The sequence below is a fragment of the Ixodes scapularis genome, unplaced genomic scaffold (assembly GCF_016920785.2).
Source record: "Ixodes scapularis isolate PalLabHiFi unplaced genomic scaffold, ASM1692078v2 PGA_scaffold0__279_contigs__length_252992795, whole genome shotgun sequence".
NCBI lineage: Eukaryota > Metazoa > Arthropoda > Arachnida > Ixodida > Ixodidae > Ixodes > Ixodes scapularis.
This window is the reverse complement of record NW_024609835.1, coordinates 115,458,682-115,480,873: the sequence shown is the minus strand read 5'-3', so window position 1 is coordinate 115,480,873 and position 22,192 is coordinate 115,458,682. Positions and strand designations below refer to the sequence as shown.

The window sequence follows — 22,192 nt, the reverse complement described above, 5'->3', positions numbered from 1 at the left end:
CCCAGCTTACTTCTTCCTTTTCTATGTGCTACCGCTCTCCCGTGTTTACCTGTGCACAAATTCTTGCACCTCGGGAGACCAACACAAACGTGCCTCCGCATTCTCTCCTTATTGCTGCATGAAACGCCTAGAGTATTATAAATTTCAGGAAAGGCAGATATTAGTAAACGCAAGCACTGCATTTGGTCGTAACGGGATGTCTTGAAATGAGGCTGGCAGATCGAAACCGGAACACTGGCCAATGGGCTTCAAAGGTGCTTTGAGTTCTATTACTGTGGTACCTACCCGAAGTTATAGGTCAATTTGAGAAGATGCCGTTGCACAAAGTGACCGATTCTGAGTCATCCAGGTGTTGGCCGAAAGTCGGTCAAATATATATATTTGATTTCGCTTCCATTATTACAGTATCATAGAAATGGCGGACCTTGAGCCGTTCACCACACCGAACATTTCTGTTCCGGATTCATGCGAGAGCCGGCGTAGCACTTGAAGGCATGAGCGAAGTTTGGTTCGTGCCTGAGGGGCACGACGCACTTGGTGCGGGAAGTCAGGCGGCCGTGCTCAATGCCCTCACTCAGCTCGCACATCTTGGCGCAGTGAGCCACGAAGAAAATCTGGCTTGAGCTGAACTGTAGTCCTGGCAGCACCACGCTTCTCTTGTCCGCGGGAAGCTCTAGGAAAGCTTTGTATGCCACGCTCAGCGAATCGATCTCGGCTAACAAATCTTCGGGATCATCCGCTCCTTGATACTGGACCTGAAATTGGTAATAGTTTTCACAAAAATATGGTGTGCTGTGCATATGGCTGTCCCATGTGTGCGATGGAACTAACAAATATGCTAATACTTTAGACCCCTGTGTTAATGGCTTGCTGTATTGACATGGTGTTATTCAGTGGTCATTGAGGGTGGGTTTGGGGGCTCAGATTTATCTTTTGTTTATAATTGGGGTTTTATAACCTCTGCCTAATGGAAGTGTTACGCCATTCAATCAGTATAGTTCGCGGAAAGAAAACCTCTCGAAAGTGCGGCAACTTGTGGTGAACTAAAAGGTTCAAAGCCTTAAATATTTCGGGGCATCCCGTTTTGCTTTTCCAGCTTTTACCGTAAAACTTTTATTGAAACATATATCTCAAAAACTTTTATGATGAAGACTCCTGAGTCACATGTTCAAAAAGCTTGTACTTAGTTGCGAAAGAAAAGACCCAAATATAAAACAGGCATGCTATCTTTTAAAAGTTATTGCTGCCTTCTTCCGTAACCAATATAACGTGGCTCTAAAATGAAATAATAACAATATTATTATTATTATTATCATCATTATTGTTAATAAAATAATAATAATAATAATAATAGTAACAATAAAAATAACAAAAACTCTACCAATAATAATAATGATAACGATAATAAAAAGGATGGTAATTCGGAAGCGAAAAATGGGTTGCAAAAAGCTAAGTAATCTAGTACATAGGGTAGCTGTACAACATCATAGCATATGCCGTATACTTCTGAATGATCGCTTGACTTCAGAACAGAGATGGAAACCTTAAATTACGCGATTTTTCGCATTCGCAACTCCAGCCTGCCGCTCGCCCTCTCGCGGACGAACGGAGAACCAGAGGAGCGGGGACGGCAGCGGCGGCGGCGGCGGCGGCGTGGAAACGGTGGCAGGGACTGTCGGCTTTGATGCGTGAAGCCGTTTTAACGAAAAAAAGTGAGCGCGTTAAAATAGGAATTATTGTGCTCCGCCTTGCAACAACGTTGTACCAAGCACCGGGATGTCTAATTTCGTTAGTACTTTTTCGTGTATCGCATAGGCTGTGGATTTCTGGTCTTGTGCATGGCCCCCAGATGAATCTGTGCTCAACGTGAGGGCAAACGCTCCCTATAATAACGAAGAACTCTATAGTACGGTCTACGAAATAATCTATTCCTTGCCATAAGTAGGAGAAAACTCTTCGTGCAACGGTATGTTGAGCAATACAAATCGGGAATGGCTTCGCGTTTTAAAGCTGTTACAAGGAACATGGCCATTTATTCCAAGCACTTCAAAAAGACAGAATAGCCGTACTTGCTTTCAGGTAATTACAAAGCAAATAAAGAAATGCTCTAAGCATTTTCAGCGCGTCTGTGTTAGCCAGCCATTCGGGGCGAGGGCTTAGAACGCACAGTTTTTGGCCAGAGGGACCGCAACGTTGCAAAAAACACAGTACAAAAAATGTACGGTATATTAAAATATTGATCTTTCACAGAGCGATAAAAAAACACCTTAAACACGCCGATTAATTGAATAGACAGTGTTTGCATAGCGTACGACACCCATAAACTTCAGTAGGGCGTACAGCGCACAGCCGTTAAACCGACGCTACCAGCTTTCACGAGCGGCTTGATGGCGGCGACTTGTACAACTTAATAAAATAGCCTAAGTAAGTGTAAATGACTGTAAAAAAAAATGTGATCGGTGTTTTCTTGGCCCTACTGAAATCCTCGGTGTTTTTTTTTTTTTTTTGTGATCTTTGATGCGTACTTTAAGTGTTTAATGTCTTATATTGCGCCGTCATCAAGCCTTTCATAAAAGTTGTTGCCGTCAGTTTGACGCCAGTGCGCTGCACGCCTAACTGAAGTTTTGGAATGCCGTAAATGTGACAACAGGTGTAAGGACTAAAACCTTTTTTTTAGAGTGATGAGCACGGCAACGCTCCTGACGCGTACTGAAAATTGTGCTTCAAAGGCGCAGCGCGAGCTTCCGGCTGTAATGCTACACCGCACGGTAGCCTGCGGTAACAAACTTTCTATATATAACTATAGAGCAGCTTGATCACATGTGGCAATACACTAAAGCCAAGACGGTGAGCAGCGAGCTGTGAGCATGTGACGCAGAGACACCAATACTGTGAACGCTGCTCTTCCGAAGCTTGACGGTCACCGTTCGCGGCTCACTTTTTAGAGCACGAATCGCCAGGCAAAGCGCAGACATGATTGATTCATCACCCTCAAAAATATTCTGCCACAAGCAGTAATGTGGCCGGTGCCTAAAACGCGCTCGCCCACCACAAACCTTCGTAATTTGGGGTTTCTGCAACTTTTAAATATCAGCATGCCCGTTTTCCTAACGTGCATCAGCATCTCCGTCACCTGCAATATGATCCCTCCCTAACCGCTTCTCATTTGTAGACAAATAAATCATTTTTAGCGCGCTAAACAGCGTCAGCGAGCAGGCGCACGGGATATCCTGAAGAATCTATCCCCGTCTCTTCCGCCATCTTGGAACTACCGCCTCGCCACCTATGGAGCGTTGGAGTTGCAAATAAGCAATGCATACATCTGTGTCCACTTCCTAGGAAGACTTAATCGAAAGAACTATGGTGCATGCCGGGAGAGCAACGGTGCGGGGGTCTGCACACCAGTGATGTGACTGGTGGGCAGTACACTTTTTTCAGAAATATGTGTTGCCCATACTGGTCGGCCTGGTGCACTATAAAGATCCGTTGTGCGGTGCATGAAAGATTATCGGGAAATCGAAGACGAAGTTGACGTTTGCCTATCATTTTAAGATTTCAGAACGCAAAGAAGGCAAATGGGAAAAAGAATGACTTCGCTTCGCATTCGTTTTATATTTTGTGAGTTCTAAACTCACAATGACAAGAGGGCACGACTTGTGAAGCTTCCAGGATATACGCAACGTCCGCGTCGACCCAAAAGTACATCGGAAGAGTCCCACAGTTCCACATGTCGCGGAGTGTAACTTGGGGTAGCTGCGATGTCTCCCGGGATTTTCGTTTCCCCAGATGTGTAGTTTCGCTTTCCTGAACTTAGGTCTTACATTTTACATTTCACGCCAGTCTGAGAAATATCTGCAAACTTTCAAATTAAGAGTGCTTTCAGACTATCAACTTCGGAAGTAAAACCCTGAACCCCCCCCCCCCCCCCCTCCCACTTCTGCGTATGTTATTAAAAATAGCGTGCGCTCTGAAAGCTAAATCTAAGGGCTGTGCGACCTTTATTATGTTGTCGTAATAAACTTCCTACAAAATCAGTACTCTCGTACGTTGTTCAAACTCATCTTTCTGCGGTGAAATTCGCTTAGTGGGTGATGAAGTGCAAACCTCCTTAAAGGAACAGCGACAGTGTACTTAAGCAAGCCCATGTTTATATGTAAACATGACCTATGAGAGCCTAACTACACAGAACAGAATTAGTGGCTCGAAACTCGTATTATTTCCGCCCAAAACCGCAGGTCGAGAATTGGCTTGTTTTTAGCACGCTCACTCTTTTCCACGGGCACTTGCGTCCAAACTGATGCGTACCGAATATATTGAAAGTCGTGGGCCATCTAAGGTATATTTTCAATAAAAAAATATATATATTAAACTCATTTTTTGTGTCTTCCAAAAAGCTGCAAATGCGTCAAATGCGTTGATTTAAAAACGCTGTTGCACAGATTACAGGAGATAGATGAACAGATCCTTCTCAATAGGGCGACATGCAGCGCGGGCTCGACGATGCGACGGCCACACTCGACGGACAGGAGACCGCTATTTCGGAACTGTGATTCGTGGTACCGGCTAGTGGATCTTCGAGCACAGAACAGCGATGGAAAGGGAAGTTATTGCGAAGCAATCCCATGACAAACGGTTCACGCAACGTCCTCATTGTCGTCGTCTAAAAAACAGAGAAACGGAAAAAAAAAAAAAAATCTTGGTAGGGTGCGAGAGGCACGTGAGTTTTGGAAATATTTCCTTCGAGCCTCCGTGCACATGTTTTGGTTTCGGTTTGGAGCAGTTGCGTTTTTGACTCTATGAAAAATCTACGTTATTCTGCAGCAAAATATTGATTGGGTAGTCTTCTAACATCATACTAAATCGCCTAAAAAAGTTTTTGGGGGGAGGGAAGGGGGGTTAGATTTTGTATCGCTTCCGAAACTGTCAAGTTCGCGCTTTCAGCCGCCTGTCGATCACTGTCCCAGGATTTAGGGATGTCAGTAGTGACATTACTGTATGAAACTACTGTAATTAATTTACTTTTTGCTGTAAAGAGTGATGTAATTGACTATTTATCAATGTCGGTAATATAGTAATGCAGGAAATTTATTTCAGGCAGTGATTCTGAGAAAGAAATTACTCATTACTTTCGTATTTACTTTCTTCCGATGCCCATATGAGAACGAAACATGTGACGCGGGAATCGTGAGTGAGACAGGGTCGAAAGGTGAAGCGAATGAAGAAAAGCTTTCGAGTGAAGACATAACTGGAAGGCCACGGTTCACGAAACTCTAATCAGTATGGATTCACGGGAATAGTAATCGGGGACCGTTCCAGGCCACAGTGTGGAGGGTACGGCACTACGAAGATCAACACATTTTAAAACCTGTCCCCAGGAGTCGGGAGATAATCCTAAATATCTTGCCAAGGAGCCCATAACTTCTCACGAGTCGCCTTGTCCTTCGTGGGTAAAGGTGATTTCTGTATGCTTCGTGTTCAGTTCACCTCTACGCTGACAGTGCGGTGGAAGCTGCACACTCGTTGAAGCGGTCTTGCGTCGACCTTTTGCCACTTGATTGCGCCCCGCCAACACCCATGCGCAGAGAGCGAAGTCAGGTGCGGAAAGGGCGGCGGTTGTCTGGTCTGACGAGCGCGTAGCTAGCACCGCACTATCAGCTTATGGGTGAAAGGAACATAGTTGGAAACAGCAAAACGTGAGCAAGGCAAACTCACGGGGGAAGTTAAGTAAGGGAAAAGTAAACGCGCAGATATAACCGCTGGTTCGTCGGGGAAGGACACGTTTTCGGAGGCGCTCTTCACCCCTTTCCTTCTCTGATAGCGTTTCTCCCTAGAAAACATTCGGCCCTTTTGCGTGACAATGCATAATAATTCGCGCTCTTCTGGTGTCATGGAACAATACCTATTGAGAAGAATTTCCGAGAATGCGTCAACCAGAGTCCTTAAGAAAAAACGATTCGACTGCGTTCGAGTAAGAAAAGTGGAATTTTAGGCATTTGCTCAACTTTCTGCAAAATCGATTCGGGAACGATAAAATAAGGCCATATAAGGGTCAGTTTCGAGCACCTTACAACGGTCGTTACAAGTTCATTTAAACACGAGCTGCCATGGCTCGAGCAACCGAAGTGGACGACTTCTTATAAATTAGGAGGACGGAATCACATCAGCAATTAAACGATCAACTTCAACGTTGAACGAACAGCGAATCCGGGCACGAATTACTCCCCGAAGGAATTTAACAGTAATCTCAAAGTAATTTCATTACATTGAAAAGTAATATAGCAATGTTATGTAATTAATTTTAATGAGCGGTAATTTGTAATGTAATGCATTTACATTTGCGTATTTCTGAGGAACGTAATCAGTAACGTAATTTAATTACTTTTGAAAAGTAATGTTTCCATCTAGGCCTTAGGTTGACGTCCTCTTACCTCACTTGCAGACGACCGCAGGCAGTCGAGTCTCGCCGTATACCGCTCACGCGTGGAATCCGTCCACCAGGTCTTCCTCTCACCCCTGTCGTCGATCTCGCTGCCCCTGACATCATAGCCATGCATCAACGCGCTCACCACCAACTGCGTTCACACCACAAGTGAAGTAATCAAAGCTGCAAGCACTGGCAATAATAGACTTTAGGTCAATTCTTTCTATTTATATAGGGTAATAAGGAATAATTTTAACACACTTAAGATTCATCCGATATGTCAGGAGCAGATCATCTGCTTGGCTTGTATGCTTCGCAACTATTCGCACCAAGTTAAACTCACTTTCACTCAAAGGAGAACAATACTACCAAACATTTAGCTTTAGGTTCCGGGAAAGGAATAATATTACGTTTATAACACTGAATCATTTTTTTCCGGGACGAAACCAACCTAGAGAAAGATTTACCCCGCGAGACACACTTTACGTGAGGTGTGATTCCAAAGTTAACCTTCATTTTTAAATCGATGTTTGAAAAGTAAAATATAATGTGCGTCCTATTTATCGCAGCAACGAGGCAACGCCAAAAATAGAACTCCAATCAAAGCTTCCAAGAAGACCGTGGCGCGCTAAGCACGATCACATCGCGCTCCGCTCCAGTCGGCTCCGAAAAATGAACAGTCGAGGACAAGTCACTAGAGACATGTCCTCGACTGTTCATTTTTCTTCTACTTTGAAACTTTCCTCTTTTCCTGCCTCAGTCTCGGGCTAAGAACAAAATGGTTAACCCGCATTCTAGTTTGGGTTTTAACCACCTTTGACTTCATTGCTCCCTCTGCGTACAGGGGCTCCGAAAGCGGGAGGGGAAGGGGGACTTATGCCCTTCCTGTCGTCAGGACCAAGCTGCCGAACCCCCCCCCCCCCTCCTTCCCCTCCCCCCCCCCCCCTTCTCCTTTCTCTTTTTCCAAGTTTGGGTGTTTGCAGGCCACCTGCTGTACCCCGTCTCTCCTGAGCCGAAATAAATTAAATGAAAATGAAAATGAAATAAACCTTCTATACATGCCGACGTACTGCCCTCCTCGATTCCGCCAAGCACACAAAGCACCGGGGCGACGGAGGGACTTGCTTGAAAAGTCAGAAACAAGAAAATGACAGGCAGACTGATGAGACTGACTGAGCGCGGAAAGATTGTACACAGAAATGAATGGAGCCCGACAAGGCGACGTCGGCGAGTGTTGGTCTGTTTCCCCCGTGTGGAAGCAAGAAGCCCAGAAGATGGTGCTTCTCGCCCACGGACAAAACATAAGCAGGAGGGACTACCGTGGCGATTAAAGGCAATCATTAGGAGAGGGAGGGGAGGAGGGAGGGAGGGGCGGGGGCTGGTGAGAGCTTGAGCGGGGATTTAGGAGTGCTTAGAAGATCCGAAAGTCTACTCGCTCCGAAATTTGACAAGGCGCCTTTGATTGCGAAAGCTTTGAGCGCATGAGGCGTCGAGCCCACGGGGTGTTGAGGTAGGGGGTGACAGGTATTTAGAAACTCGGGAGAGATATTTAGAAAAGCCGACAGGATAGAGGAATTTGGTAAGTGCTCTGGAACTCTCTGAGTGCGTAACTGAGAAGTTATTATTTCGGGAGATCATTGTGATGTGGTTTGTTAATCTCACATAACACGCATCCATCGTTTTTACTCGGTTGTGCCCTTTTTCGGTGGATGCATGAAAATGACATCTTTCAGCCGCACTTAGCCGCCGTGCGATGCCAAAATCTTAGACGATATAAAGCGTTTTCAACCGAGCCGATGTGCACGAGAAAGGTAATTACTACTTTATATAAGCCACGTCAGGACGTAAACAGCTAAAAACTGTGGCCCACGAGTATATGATGATCAGCCTTTACAGTGACTATCCAAGTCTAGCGCTACCATTAGTCGTTGCTTCGCGGCGTTGATAAAAAAGCTGTGTGCGTGCCAGTGGGCAGTGGCCATGAGAGTTCATGATTTTCTAGTATTTGATTTTGCCTCTATAACCTCAGTTTAATATCTTTTTAAGAAAATGCGTTTGAGGCAAAAATTAGTAAATAGGTATTAGGTTGAAATGATGCACTCTCTCGTTGAAACCGCAGGATTCAAAAGCGCAGAACATGTCGCGCTGCAAATTAATTTTTTTGCAGAAGACGACCTTACTTTGATTATTCTCCCCAATTACTATATGTTTCAACAAAACACAACTTACAAGGAAGGAATACGAATAAAATATTAGGCAATGATAACACTATAAAAATCAGAGTTTTCACTTCCACGAAGAGCGGGGGTTCTCCTCCCAGAAAGCAGGTCTCAAATGAAAGTATTATGATGATGATGGTTACGAAGAAAATCACCGCAAACAACCGGGAAAGTCTAGCGAATTACTTAGATTGGAATAAGATTATACCTCACAATGGCCCTTTACGCTGCGAAACTGAGCATGACGTTTCCCTTGCATGCATGCAAGGAAAACGTCATGCTCGGTTTCGCAATAGGACTACCATGGTAGTTCTATTGTGACTTGGATTTCTTATATTTAATTGTTTATATGCCTTGCTCGTGACGTACAACGTCCTTTACCAGCGTACGTACCTCTGTACCAAGCACCCTATTAATGGGTGCTTGGTACATCGCGGGCCCACCGCTTATTATCCCCAAGCTCCCAACAGGAGACGAAGAACCTGACCCGCTCCTCGTCGATCTCCACATCGATTACCTGCGAAGCAAGAAAACTGCAGCGACTACCACTGCACGGCAGCTCGCCCAACACTACCTCGAGCGGCATTACGACGGCTGGACGCGTATCTTCACCGATGGCTCTGTACACCCTACAAACAAGACGGCCACCGCGCCCGCGAACTTCCAAACAGAAGAGACCTGGCTCACGGAGAAACTCTTGTTTCACGCCTCATCGACGACCGCTGAGCTAGCCGCGATTGGCCTGGCTGTGCACGGCATTATCGCAAAGAACACCGCAACAAGAAGGTGGGTCATCCCCAGCGACTCCCAGGCTGCACTTGCGCTGCTCAGGAGCCTTCACCGTGCTTCTTCACTTGCGCTGGTCGTGGCGAATAATGCCATAAGACTCAAACAACTAGGACACACGCTGGCATTCCAGTGGCTACCTAGTCACTGCGGCATCTCTGGAAACGAAATTGCCGACCAGCTTGCATCAGAAGCACACAAAGACCTCACATGCTCGACATCCGCGGTTACTCGCTTTGCAGACGCCAAGCTCCTTATACGGAGGAAGATAACCAGCTTGCACCCAGACCCAGGCATCGCGTCGGGGGAACGCCCAACCAGGATCCCATGTGGCTTGGACAGGGTGACGGTCGCCGTGCTGCACCGTCTCAGGACGGGAAGCGCATTCACCCCGGTTTGGCTACACCGCCTCAGAAAGCACATCGACCCCAACTGTGAAGAATGCAGTGTACCGGCGAACGCAGCACACCTTCTGGCGCACTGCACGATGCTAGATGACCAAAGAACACAGCTCCGTGCAAGGTGCACCGCCCTCAGATTACCGAGGAAGAAATGCTACGGCCAAGAGGACCCAGAGCAAACAACGAACGGGCTCTGAGGCACTTTATTACTTTCTTAGGGGTCACTGCCTTACTAGACCTCCTGTAGTGCTACTAAACCTCCTGTAGTGTGACGAAAGGCCGAACAGAAACGAACACGCAGCACCACATAAACACGTCAAGCACGAAAGACAAGATTCTCAGCACACGACTTAGTCATTTTCGCACCCTCCTGCCGGACTTCTGAATCCCCAGAAAACCGCGTTGCCGCAGGACACCTAGAGGGCACACGCCACGGCATCGGCACAGCTGACCTCTTCCTCAGGGATGAAGATAAATCACGATCATACCACCTTTCCAGCGGCTTGACGTTGAAGTGTTGGCGGTTCTATTGATTGTTTTATTAAGTGTGGACGTTGAGCTTCTGAAATTTGTTTACCTCTCACATCCTCTACTATACTCTCTCGCTCTCCCCTTCCCCTTCCCTGTGCAGGACGGTGACAAGAATGCGCACACTAGCGTCCTACCAACTGTCCTGCATACTTTCCAAAAGTAATTAAAAAACATTGCCAAACAATATGTTGTTGCTTGCCTCAAAGAGCGTTTCAAATCATGATACGTTTGCCGCACTCAACATCACGCTGCCATGTGCGAAGGACACCTGTTTGCAGTACAGTGTTACGTCAATGCAAAACATATTTTTCGATCTTCGTTATTAGGTGAAATTCCTTCGCTGTTCGCTGTGATTGGATGAACCTTCTGTTCTTCAAGAAAATGAACGCGGAGGCTTCTAAACTGTGAAAGCTTCACGAAACGCAACATAAAGGGGGATTTCCGTACGAACGAAAGCCCAAGAATTTCGGCTTCTTAAATATAAATGGAAACTTTGCAGGAGCCTGGGTGGTACAGCCTTCCCCAACACTAACGCCGCCACAAGATAGCCCTCTCTGGTGACACTTTGACTTGTCGGGGCATTCAAGCTGGTCCGTTGTCTGATTTATCTCTTAGCAAGCGGCAATAGCTCAATACTTGGGAATTCAAGTGACGTCTTTAAGGTTAGAGAAGAGCACTCTACTTACCTATACTCATCTCGACTCCCTTTTTCAAACTAAAGTATTAAAAAGCGGCTCTTACAAGCCGACAATATTGAAACTATCACTTAGCTTCCTTAGCATCAAGGTGCGTGATCGATGCTATTCCTGTATCGTGGAAGCTGGCAGCACTAGGTGGGTGCAACTGATTCAGTCGGGCTAAAATATTGGCGATGTGCGCGGCCAAAAGCGTCGCTGTTATTGCAGCATAGTGATTAGCCGAAGTTACCTAAGCTGATGTCACGCAAGAATACAATGATTTTGCTCACAGAAGATTATGATCACGCGAATAAATATGTAGAAATGACGTTGATAACAACGTGAACCGTTTTTCCCGAAGTTATCAGCTGTCAATATGGAACCGTTCGCATGAATCTTGACGAGTAGACAAAGAAGTTCTGGCCGTAAAGTCAGCTTAAAGGATAACTGCAGGAAAAAAAGTATTTTTTTAAAAAGCCTAATTGGGACAAGCATGTCGAAAAACAATTTTACCGCGAGAAAAAAAATTACAGCAATATTTATTGCGCGAGACTGATTTTAGTTTGCGGCTATTTCGCCCGTTTTAAATCGCGCCACGCAGTTGGGATTCCGTGACGTTGAATCACAATCGGCAGCTATACTTCTCATTTGCTAAGAGTTTGATTGACAGCTTAGATCTTGGTTGTTAAACCTTTGTTATATGTTGCAATTTCCTTTTGAGCGCCATATTTTTACGTTTAAAGAATAACCTATGTGATGAGAGTTATTATTATTTACAAAAGGTTTACAAGACGGGCACTTCCGTTTGGATTCATACCATAACAAACAAAAGCTTCGCCATTCTTTCATGGCCGCCGAAGTCCCCGCTACCGCCTGTCTCGCCTACCTCGACTAATCGTTTCGCCGAAATGATCAGTGTTTCGTGCTGACCCGGGAGCTTGAGTGAGACGTCTTGAAATGAAGTAGTGTGTGGTTAGCAGCTGTCGCAGGTGTTAGTGATAGGAAGCGACGCGGGATTTCGGCTCTCATAGTGCGGTTCTTTCGTTTTCCTCTTCGCTTGCTTAGCGTTTTCCTTCTTTTTTTTCAGCTCTTTTTTTTTTTTTTTTTTTTTTGCACTTGCGCGTTTAAGTGCTGACTTTTCGGAGATGTCAGATGAGTGATCCAGACAGCGAGCCTTCCAGCAGCCATGTCGCCCTGAAAGGAGTGCTATTTGGCTGGAGGCAATCGAGCGTTCGTATAGCGACAAACGTGTCCAGTTACGTTTTTGTCATATCGCTCCGGACGCCGTCGAGATTCGCACCCGGTGCCCCGGGTGCATCGAACGTCCGCGACCAGACACAGCTGTTACGTAAAAAAACTGGCACAGCCAGGTGATTACGTAATAGCTGTCTGCAGAAGCCATCGGACGTTCGAATTTTGCGTTAGCCGAGATTTTTTTTCTCAGCTTTCGAACCATCTTACGTAAATTGTTTGAATGAATATGCACTGCTATCGTAAATATTGGCTTGTGATCGCGGCTTTGTATATTATCGTATTCGTTTTGCTGAAGAGACGCAAACGACGGGCATAACAAAATCGGTTGCATATTCCGCCTACCTTGCAAAAGCACTTCCCCAGACACCTTGCGAAAAGCGCGAAACGCGGAGTCCTCCCCGTCCCGACTTCCCATTCTTTTACCTGCTTTAGGGCAGTTTGTACCTGCTAGTAGGTGTTTCTACTGAGACTTGAAACTAGGGGCAGTGCCAGAGAGCAAAGAGACAAAGTTTGGAAAGCTTGCTCGCCCTCCCCGATTTCTGAACTTTCAACTTTCAACTCAATCCCCCAACACACCAATCCTGGTCTCTCCACATTTAAGGTGCAACCCCACCGTGCATGACGTTTTGGTGCTTTTCCGACGGCTTATAGCTTTATTTCTATGCATCTTACAATTATAAAGTTAGTGCCAAATTAAAGAGGAGTTTTTTAACAATGCTTCAATGTCTTGATATCACGATTATTTTAGTTGTTAGTTAATTATTTGGCTTTTAATAGACATCAGTCTCTAATATTGAAAAAAAGTATTTCTCGAGGTATAACGTCCCATCGTCCACGATATTTTACGTGAGCGTTTGGTTAGATGTAATAAAATAAAAAAGTAAGCAACGAACTGCTCAGATTATGTATATTTTAAAATAAAAAATAAAGTTTAAAATTGTAATATTTTATGGCGCTATAAAAACGGAATCACGTCAACTAATCAAAATAACGAGACATTAAATTATGAAGCGTCGTTCGATATTTCATTTTCCAGAACTTCCATATCAATATATTACACGTTAAGAATGTTATAAGACCTCAAACCTTTCCCATTCAGTTACGGCGAATTGTAGTTTCTTAATATAAAGTGCAGATGGCGACACGTATTCAAGAACAGCTTGATGTGCATTTTCCGCCGTGTGCCACTTGGAACGCCACGGGAAAGACAGAAAAAGCGCCAGATGTCAGGGTGTCAGATGCCTGGATGCCCGCAGTGAGCCGGCCAGAGATGTGACAACAACAAGCGCGAGGCTGCGGGTGCACCACTGCTACTTTTGCGCGCGTTCTACTGTGTGTCGGTACACATGCCCGACGCGATCCAAATGAAATGGGCGCCATGAAATGCATCCTGCCATTTCAGATTCCGCACGCATGCGAAATTATTTTAATGTTTTTATCACTTGCATAAATCGTTTACGGTATCAAACTATGCTTGTCGGAATGGTTCGACTATATTTTGTTCCAAAAACCACATCGGTGGCTCTTAAGTGGCAATGACATTAAAACGTCTCAGTTCCTCTCAGCCAACGCGCTGGCCCATGAATCTATATTTGTCGGGTTTAAATATCGACCGAGGTGCCCGCAACTCGACGGAGGCCAATCTGAGATTTCGGTTGCACGTCAAAAGTTAGTCAAAATAAACAGGAAATATTTTTTTTTATTTGGGCGTGTTAAGTGTTTTTTGTTGGTTTGGCTTGTGAAACCCTAAGATCTGAATATTTGCTTTGCTTTACCTTAGTTTGGAGAGCAACCAACGCCACGGGCAGATGAAGCCACTGAAGCAGCGCCAAGAGCGCGAAGTTAAGCTGTTCGTTCTCTTTCTGTGCCTATGCGGTCGGGCTAAACTAGACTCACTAAATAAGCTACGATTCATACAGATATGGATGCTTAAAATGATGGTTGTCAGTTCTCTGAAGCTTTATTTGAAATCAAAGGAAACGCTTTTCCGTCCTCCACAAATGTTTAAACAGTTGGCGACAAAGCAAAGCAATATTACGTGAGGTTCCTGACACCGAAACTTTTGCTGAGGAAGTCGCACTTTTGAATCATGACGACCGGCAGTTGCATTTGATTTGTTACTAACCACCAACATGGCGGCACCCAAAACAATATCGGGGGAAAAATTGCCGATACTCTAAGTGTAGCTCATTTGGTCTAGCTCACAGGATAAATCAAGTGCGGTGGGGGATCGTTGGCCGAGTGTGTTGTGGCACGCAGAGAAGAGCACGTGGAGAAATGCTCGAGTGCGAGCTCCGTTCAAAGCACGGAGCTCCCGCTGCAGAGCGTGTAGGGACTAAATCTCTTCGATGTATTTGCGTTGGTCTTTCAAATAACCTCAAAGGTGCCAGTGCACGAGGCCCGTCTCTCGACCGGCCCTTGGACACAAATGGAGACGCAGCACTGATACATTCGAGTTGTCCGTGTGGCACGCGTGCCACACGGGCAACACGAATGCCATTTACAACGAATGACATTCATATGATCAACGAATCGGCTCGCGATCTGTCGCGCGTGGAACGCCCCACGCTCGGAGTGTCGCGCGCTGATTGTCCGATCCTTCAAATGTCATTCGTTGTAAATGGATTCGAGTTGCCCATGTGGCACGGGCACCGTGGGCACGGGTATATAATGACTGGCCCTTGAAAGCGAATGGCGGCGGAGCGCCCGCTCGTGGCACGTGTCTTGCGCGTTTTCACAATAATGGTTGGCGGTACTTGTAAAAAACGCCTTTATCAAGGGGCTTTAGCAGGGACCCTGGGTTCAGTCGCCCATCTGCATCCTACCGTCGTGCGATCGTGTCACATATACTGCGTAATGCACGTTAAAGACCCCGAGCTAACAGTTGCACTGCACTTTTTATAACCTTCATCGGGTAACAATGTCGTCCTACGAAATTGCTGCTCTCTAAGGAACTAACGACTAATTTTGAATGCGCCGTTTCATCGCATTTTTGATGTGTTCGCGTTCTTTTTTATTATTTTTTTGTCTACATCTTTGATTACGTGGCTCTTACTTATAATGAAACAGACTATAGTTGTCAGACTTCTGGGAAAATATTATATAACTAAGAAAATGGCATGTAAACGTAAAAGTAAAAAAAAAAAAAGAAAAACGCATAGGCGCATTTAATAAAAATAATTGAAATAATAGTATTGATTATAATTGTGTTTTCAAAGGTTTGAGCGCCCCAAACACTATAAAAGCGAGCTCGGTGCTTTGGATGGTGCACTTGTTCACTAGAAGTGTAGTACAGGACAGTATGCTCGCACTTGTATGTTCCGCTTCGCTCGCAGGATAAAACCAAGTACTTTATTGGCAATGTATTTAGTGAAACAAAGCTTACCTTCTGTATATATGCAATGCCCTCAGTTTTCGCGTGATTACACACTTGTTTATCATTATTGTTTTCGTTTCCCACAGCGATTCAGTTCGTGCTCTTTTGTGTGCTACATAAATTATTATAGACCAAGGTAACCCAAAAGCATTCTTTTTCGCAAACTCTAAAAAAAAGAAAAACCTATGCAATTTGTTACGTGTGCCACACCCAATAGAAAATATTCTAAGCTTCACATATGACCGCTTGTCTGACTAAATATTGTTGTTTGTCAAGAACAATTGCGATCGTATGAAATCACGTGGAAAAAACTCGTTCTAAGCACGCGACCGTTGGCATGCAGTGAATACTGCATGCCAACGGTCGCGTGTTGGGAGTATTGGGAGTAACAGAAAAGAGGATACTGGAATACTGCCAATCGACAGTAATGGTGCAATGGTATCTGATGATTGTGAGAAAGCATTATGCTTCAATAATTACTTCCAGTCCATTTTTTCCCAACCAGTCACTGACGTGCCCGATTACTTTCTAGCAGAGTCACTCCCCCCAATGTCGAACTTAGAAATAAATGCTGACGGAATTCGGAGCTTCCTCCTAAACTTTGTGGGCTTTGCGGCCCGTCACCGCGCAAAAGAACTCGCGCTCCGCGCCCGGCCAGCAACGTGCGCGCGAGCCACGGGAGGCGCGGGGCTCGGCAGTCGGTTGACTGCCACCAGAAAGTAAAGGTGTGTTTTTTCGGAGATCCGCCTCGTTGGTCCTTCTTGCGGGTGAGCGGTAGCACCGAACCCTACATTATTTGGCGCTCCACGCGAGGCCTACTGCTCCCCCGCGGGTTGGACCGCAGGCTTTTAGCCCGTTTTAGGCGTGTTCGCCCGGTTTTCTCGCTTTCGCCATCCCCGATAGGCCTACGTGGTCGTTCGACTAGGCTTCGGCCACCGGACGCCATCTTTGCCATCGGGGCTTGGCCGTTGTGAATAGTGTGCATATTGTAGTATATTGCGTGTTTTTCCGTTCTTTTGTGTTTTGTTTTGTTCTGTTTTTTTCTGTTTGCCTGTTTTCTGCGGTTGCTACTGCGATGCAGACCCGCCATAGAGCCGCCGCAGACCAAGGCGAGACCGGAGAGGGGCCTGACCCGACGTCCATGGACCTGATGGCTCGGGTGGCCAACCTGTGCGACACGGTCGCGCAACGCCTGGTCCTGGCTGACCACGGACCCCAAGGGCAAGGGCCACGACCCCAAGTGCCGGTTCCGTTGTACACGGGCTACGACGACCGGAAGTCCGTGGCCGACTTCCTGGCCGAGCTGGCGGCCTATAAGCTCGCCACGGGAGCCTCGGACGAGTACGTCCTTGCGCGGGTGCTGCCCGTGGCGTTCCAGGCTGGCGCCGCGCGCTGGTGGCGCATCGTGGCCCCCTTCCTCACCTGGGAAGACTTTCGGCGGAAGTTTCAAGATGAGTTTCTTCCACCTGGGTACCAGTCTCGAGTCCAGCGAGAACTGGAGCGCCGGACCCAGCACCCGGACAAGACCCTCGTCGAATATGTACGGGTGATGCAGGAGCTCTATGACAGAGCCTGCCCAACGACGTCGGAGTCGGACAGGGTTGCTCGGGTGATGCAGCAGAGCCACCCAAGATTCCGGCCCTACCTGCATGGCCGCACGTATTCCACCCTGGAGCAACTGGCCCGGGACGCTCACGGCATACAAGAGACGCTCCTGGCCGAGCTGCAGTATCGGCCTCCGCCACCGCCTGAAGAAGCTCTTGAGCCGTCCTGTGCCTGGCGAGCTCCCGGGCCCAGAAGAGGTCCGACTCAGCGCCAAACCCTGGATGGCGCGGTCTGTCCCCCCCGTGCGCTGGACTCCTACGCCTTCGGGCAATGGGAGCGCGGGAGACCACTCGATGGTTCGGACCCCCGGCTACGTGCCCGGCCGGCTGGATCGAGACTACGGCAGGGTGAAAGCCGTTTAAGGTCCTTCCCCCGCAATGCCAACCGGGGCGCCGATCGCTGGCCGGGCGCGGAGCGCGAGTTCTTTTGCGCGGTGACGGGCCGCAAAGCCCACAACTTGAACATAAATAAGGCCACTGGCCCTGACGAAATCCCAAATCGCGTTTTGAAGGAATGTGCTGACGTGATTTCCTGTTATCTCTCTATTCTCTTCACAAAATCCTTGTCATCCTCAAAGCTGCCGGCAAGGTGGAAGGTAGCCAGAGTTGTGCCTGTGCATAAAGGTGGATATAAGAGTAAAGTAGATAACTACCGGCCTATACCTCTTCTACCCGCATGCTCGAAACAGCTTGAGCACATCATATTTGGCACTTTAGTCAATCAACTAAACTCCAAAAACTATTTTTCCCCCTTTCAGCATGGGTTTAGAAGCGGCTTCTCGTGCGAAACGCAGTTACTCGAATGTTTTCATGATGTGGCGTCTTCGTATGATAGAGGTTCTCAAGTGGATTCTGTTTTTCTTGATTTTAAAAAAAGCTTTTGACTCTGTTTCAAACGAATTAATCTTACTTAAATTATCCTCATTAAATATTCCAGTTAATGTGTTACTGTGGCTAAGAGATTACTTTACTGACCGAAAGCAGTTCGTAGTAGTAAACAGTAAAACATCTACATATGTGGAGGTCACTTCGGGGGTCCCGCAGGGCTCCGTTCTAGGTCCCCTTTTATTTCTCATTTTCATTAATGACATTACCATGGGGGTAGAGTCAAGCATTCGTCTTTATGCCGACGACTGCGTGATATATCGATCAGTTCAGAGCTCTGATGATAGCACTGTTTTGCAACGGGATATGGACCGCATTTCAGACTGGTGTAAAAGTTGGCATATGAATCTAAACATTGATAAATGTCATCATGTGCGCTTCACAAAGAAAACTAAACCGCTGCTTTTCTCATACAGCTTGAATGGCACTACACTGACCGTTACCCCAGAGGTAAAATATCTCGGGATAACCTATACAGAGCGGTTATCTTGGCAGTCCCATATTAACAAAATAACCGCTAAAGCGTCTTACGTTTTTTTTTTTTTTTTTGACGCAATTTTAGAAATTGCCCTCCCAAAGTTAAGGAGACATTGTATTTGACAAATATAAGGCCCATTCTCGAGTATGCTTGTGTACTCTGGGATCCCCAGATACAGTATCTGTGTGACGACCTTGAAAGAGTTCAGAACAGAGCAGCGAGATTCGTGACCGGAAATTATGATTATACTGTAAGGTCGAGTGTTTTAAAAGACTGTCTTGGTTGGCAGCCGCTAAAATGCCGAAGATCCGCTTTACGTTTAAAACTCTTTCCTAACATTTATAATAACATACGGGCATAAACAGGGGATCGTTCCTTCAGTTGCCTCACTTCATACCACGCAGGGTAGATCATCAGAATAAGCTTCGCGATTATTCGAGCGGCACTAATATCTTTAAACACTCTTTTTTTCCTCTTACCACTCATCAATGGAACTGTCTACCCGAGTCGCTTGTCATGGTATCATCCAACAATGTGTTTTTTTCCAGACTTATTGAAGAGTGCCTGTACCTTATCTCTTGATATGTCAAATGTATTAATAATTGTATAATGCTTACTATTCTTCTTGTTCTTTCCACTAGCAAACCTTATGTCATAAAACCTAGAGTTCGTTTATTGTTTTCCTCTAGCTGTATGCCCCCCCCCCCCCCCCCCTTTTCCGCAATGCCTCTGGGCGCTGAACGGTATATTGAATGAATGAATGAATGAATGAATGAATGAATGAATGAATAAATAAATAAATAAATAAATAAATAAATAAATAAATAAATAAATAAATAAATAAATAAATAAATAAATACTCATAATCGGTGCCGAGATTATTGGTGACCGTCAGCAGATGGAGCTTTTCTACCAACCCAAAGTTAGAATGTTTCCATCTTTCTGTTGTAAGGAATCAGGAGACAAATTACACCAAATCTGAGGGTTATAATTTACTATGGAGCATTCAAACACAATGGCCTGAGCAGTATATGTGTACAAGCTTAAGCTTTTGATGCACCCTTAACTTTCGACACGCTAAACGCTAGTGTAAAACGTAGGGCTGTTTCATTCTTAATCAGCGTACCATGTGCGTGCTTACACTATATTTCATACAACGTCAAAGCCTACCCGTTTGCATCGTTTTCATTTTTGCACACCACTACTTGCGCGCATGAATCACCAAATTAAGACTGGCACAGGATTCCAGGGATTATTTTCATCATTACTGTCCAGCTCGCTTGCACCTTTGCATTTAATTGCATTATAATTACAGGATTGTTTTTTTTTTTTTTTTTTTTTTTTTTTTTTTACCGCAAAAATAAACTACGCATTGCCTAACGCTCATTCTCCGCCCAAGGGTAGTGCTAGGTCACAACCAGATGCCAAAGTTTCATCCCGAACGGACACCTTATTAAAAAGTTATAAGTGATTTTTGGAAAATTCCAATAGGAAAAATGGAGCCCATTTTTGCCTGTTTTTCGTTTCTGGTGCCCATAGAGCCCTGTGTATTCGAAAACTCCGTCAGCCGCTATTTTCCCATTGAACTTTTAAAAAAATCACTTATATTTTTGAAGAAGGTATCGTATTGGAAAACTTTGACATCTGGTTGTACCTCTAGCGCTACCTATGGGCGGAGAATGAGCGTTCGGCGATGCCTAGTTTATTCTTGCGGTAAAAAGAAACCCTGTATATTTTCTTTTGTGACACCCTGCAAGTTGCTTAAAATATGTGAAAAAGCTATCAACAGACCCAGAGTCTTTGCCTGATCAGTCATTGCATTTATCACCGAATTCGTATTAAAATTAATAATTATTCTTTATTGCTGTGAGTTTATTTTTAAGCTCGGCATTTTTTATTATGACCCCCGGGCCAGTCCTACTTTGGGTTTACCAAACTCAACATCTAAAGCTGAGTGTCATTTTTTGTGTTTTCCTGTCTCGTGGTTGGGCTCAAAATAAACACCCAGCTACCTAAATGAAACGCCTGACCGCCCAAAAAATAGTCTTTTCTTTTAGGTAGGTAATTCCTCAGGCTAGAATTTCGGAAACCAGGCTATGACGTCATCACGTTTTGCTGGAAATCCACAAAGATCCAAACACCTGCACGATAAAAGGGCCGGCCCGTCATATTGCCACCCGCAGAGCCGAGAAAGCATGCGCTCGGTCACGGACTTCTGGAAGATCCGTGTTCATTCTTGGCACCAGACGGAACTTTCGCCCCGTTTTCTTGTCCTCGAAAGTGCTAGTTCATCCTCGCCCCGAACGCGCGACGCTCGAACCTTCTTTGCCGAACTTTCGAGATGGTGACGTGACGCACTCTAGATAAGCAGCTGCCAACGACCTTGTCGAGTCAGTCTCGCTCTCGCTCTTTGTTACGCTGCCGAATCGCCGCCTGCTTTTCTGCTGCCTCGACGCTCTTTGTTTACTTTTTTTTTTGTTTGGAAGAAGTTCGCCGATTAAACCATTATTTTTCAGTTCACTCTTCGTCCTCTCGTCACCATCATTCGTATCAGTATAAATCTGATCGCATTGTAATATGTGTCACTGACCTCTGAAATCTCCAATAACGGCGCACAGGCAATTTTATATTTTTCCACGCGTCAGTAGTTTTGTTCTGCAGGTGTCTCGCCGTTTGGCTCATTACGATTTTCGCGTTTTGTTCTGCCTACATTTGCTGGAGACGTGAGCTCGGAGCGTGGCAACTGGCCCCCTTGCACGAGAACTGGCGCAGCCGTGCGCGTTCCAAAGAAAGCTCGCGCAGAGAAAATCAAGCAAGGGACCAGGGATGTCAAATTCTGGATATAGAAGAATATCGAACTGTATCGAAGCGTCACCACACACGATTTCTCGCATTGATGTACAGGCCTGGAAGACGATCCCAACGCCATCTGTTGGTTCAGAATCACACTAACCAGGGGTGGGGTCGCACCTTAATCGCAGCTCTGCGAGCACGACTTTAATGGTGGTCTTTTCTCGCCCCTCTACCAAATGGGCGCCACATATATTGTGTGTGCTCCGATAAGCAGTAGTTTTTGCGCCTAACCTGCAATTTAATTTCCTTGAAAGAATTTACTTTATGAGAGGCATTGCAATCAACGGTTTGGAAAATGTGTCACAGCGTCATTTGGGTTCATAGTGGTCAAAATCACCAAACGTCCTCCTTGTTTCCCTTTGACGATGCATACTACCCGAAAAGGTAAACTGACGTAAAAGTCAGCCGAGGGTTTTGCGAACTTGAAATATTAGTCCCAGCCGAAATCCTGAAAGTTGGAGTTATTCGAAATAATAAAAAATTCTCTCGATTGCTTCTTTTTTTTTATATAAAAATGAGTCGAACATGCACAACTATAGTAATTACTATAATTTCCGGTAGCGCAAAGCAAAGTCAGAAGGTAGATTTTGGTCTTTAATGTGATTTGATATTCCAGTCACATTGAAACATTGGCTTGTACTGCGTTTCATTTTTCTCAACGACATCCAATTTTATATTATAACACTTTTTTACAATTATACACGTAT

At 45.6% G+C, this 22,192-nt stretch overlaps 1 protein-coding gene across 1 annotated transcript in view; it reads right to left on the bottom strand.

Annotated features, from left to right (window-relative positions):
• Window positions 1-434: 434 nt before the first annotated feature.
• Window positions 435-22,192, bottom strand: part of LOC121837209 (endothelin-converting enzyme homolog) — a 52,792-nt gene continuing 31,034 nt past the window's right edge. Inside the window, exon 5 of the mRNA XM_042292772.1 lies at window positions 435-755. Within this exon, the coding sequence (XP_042148706.1) occupies window positions 435-755 (321 nt within the window). The remainder of the gene's footprint in view (window positions 756-22,192) is intronic.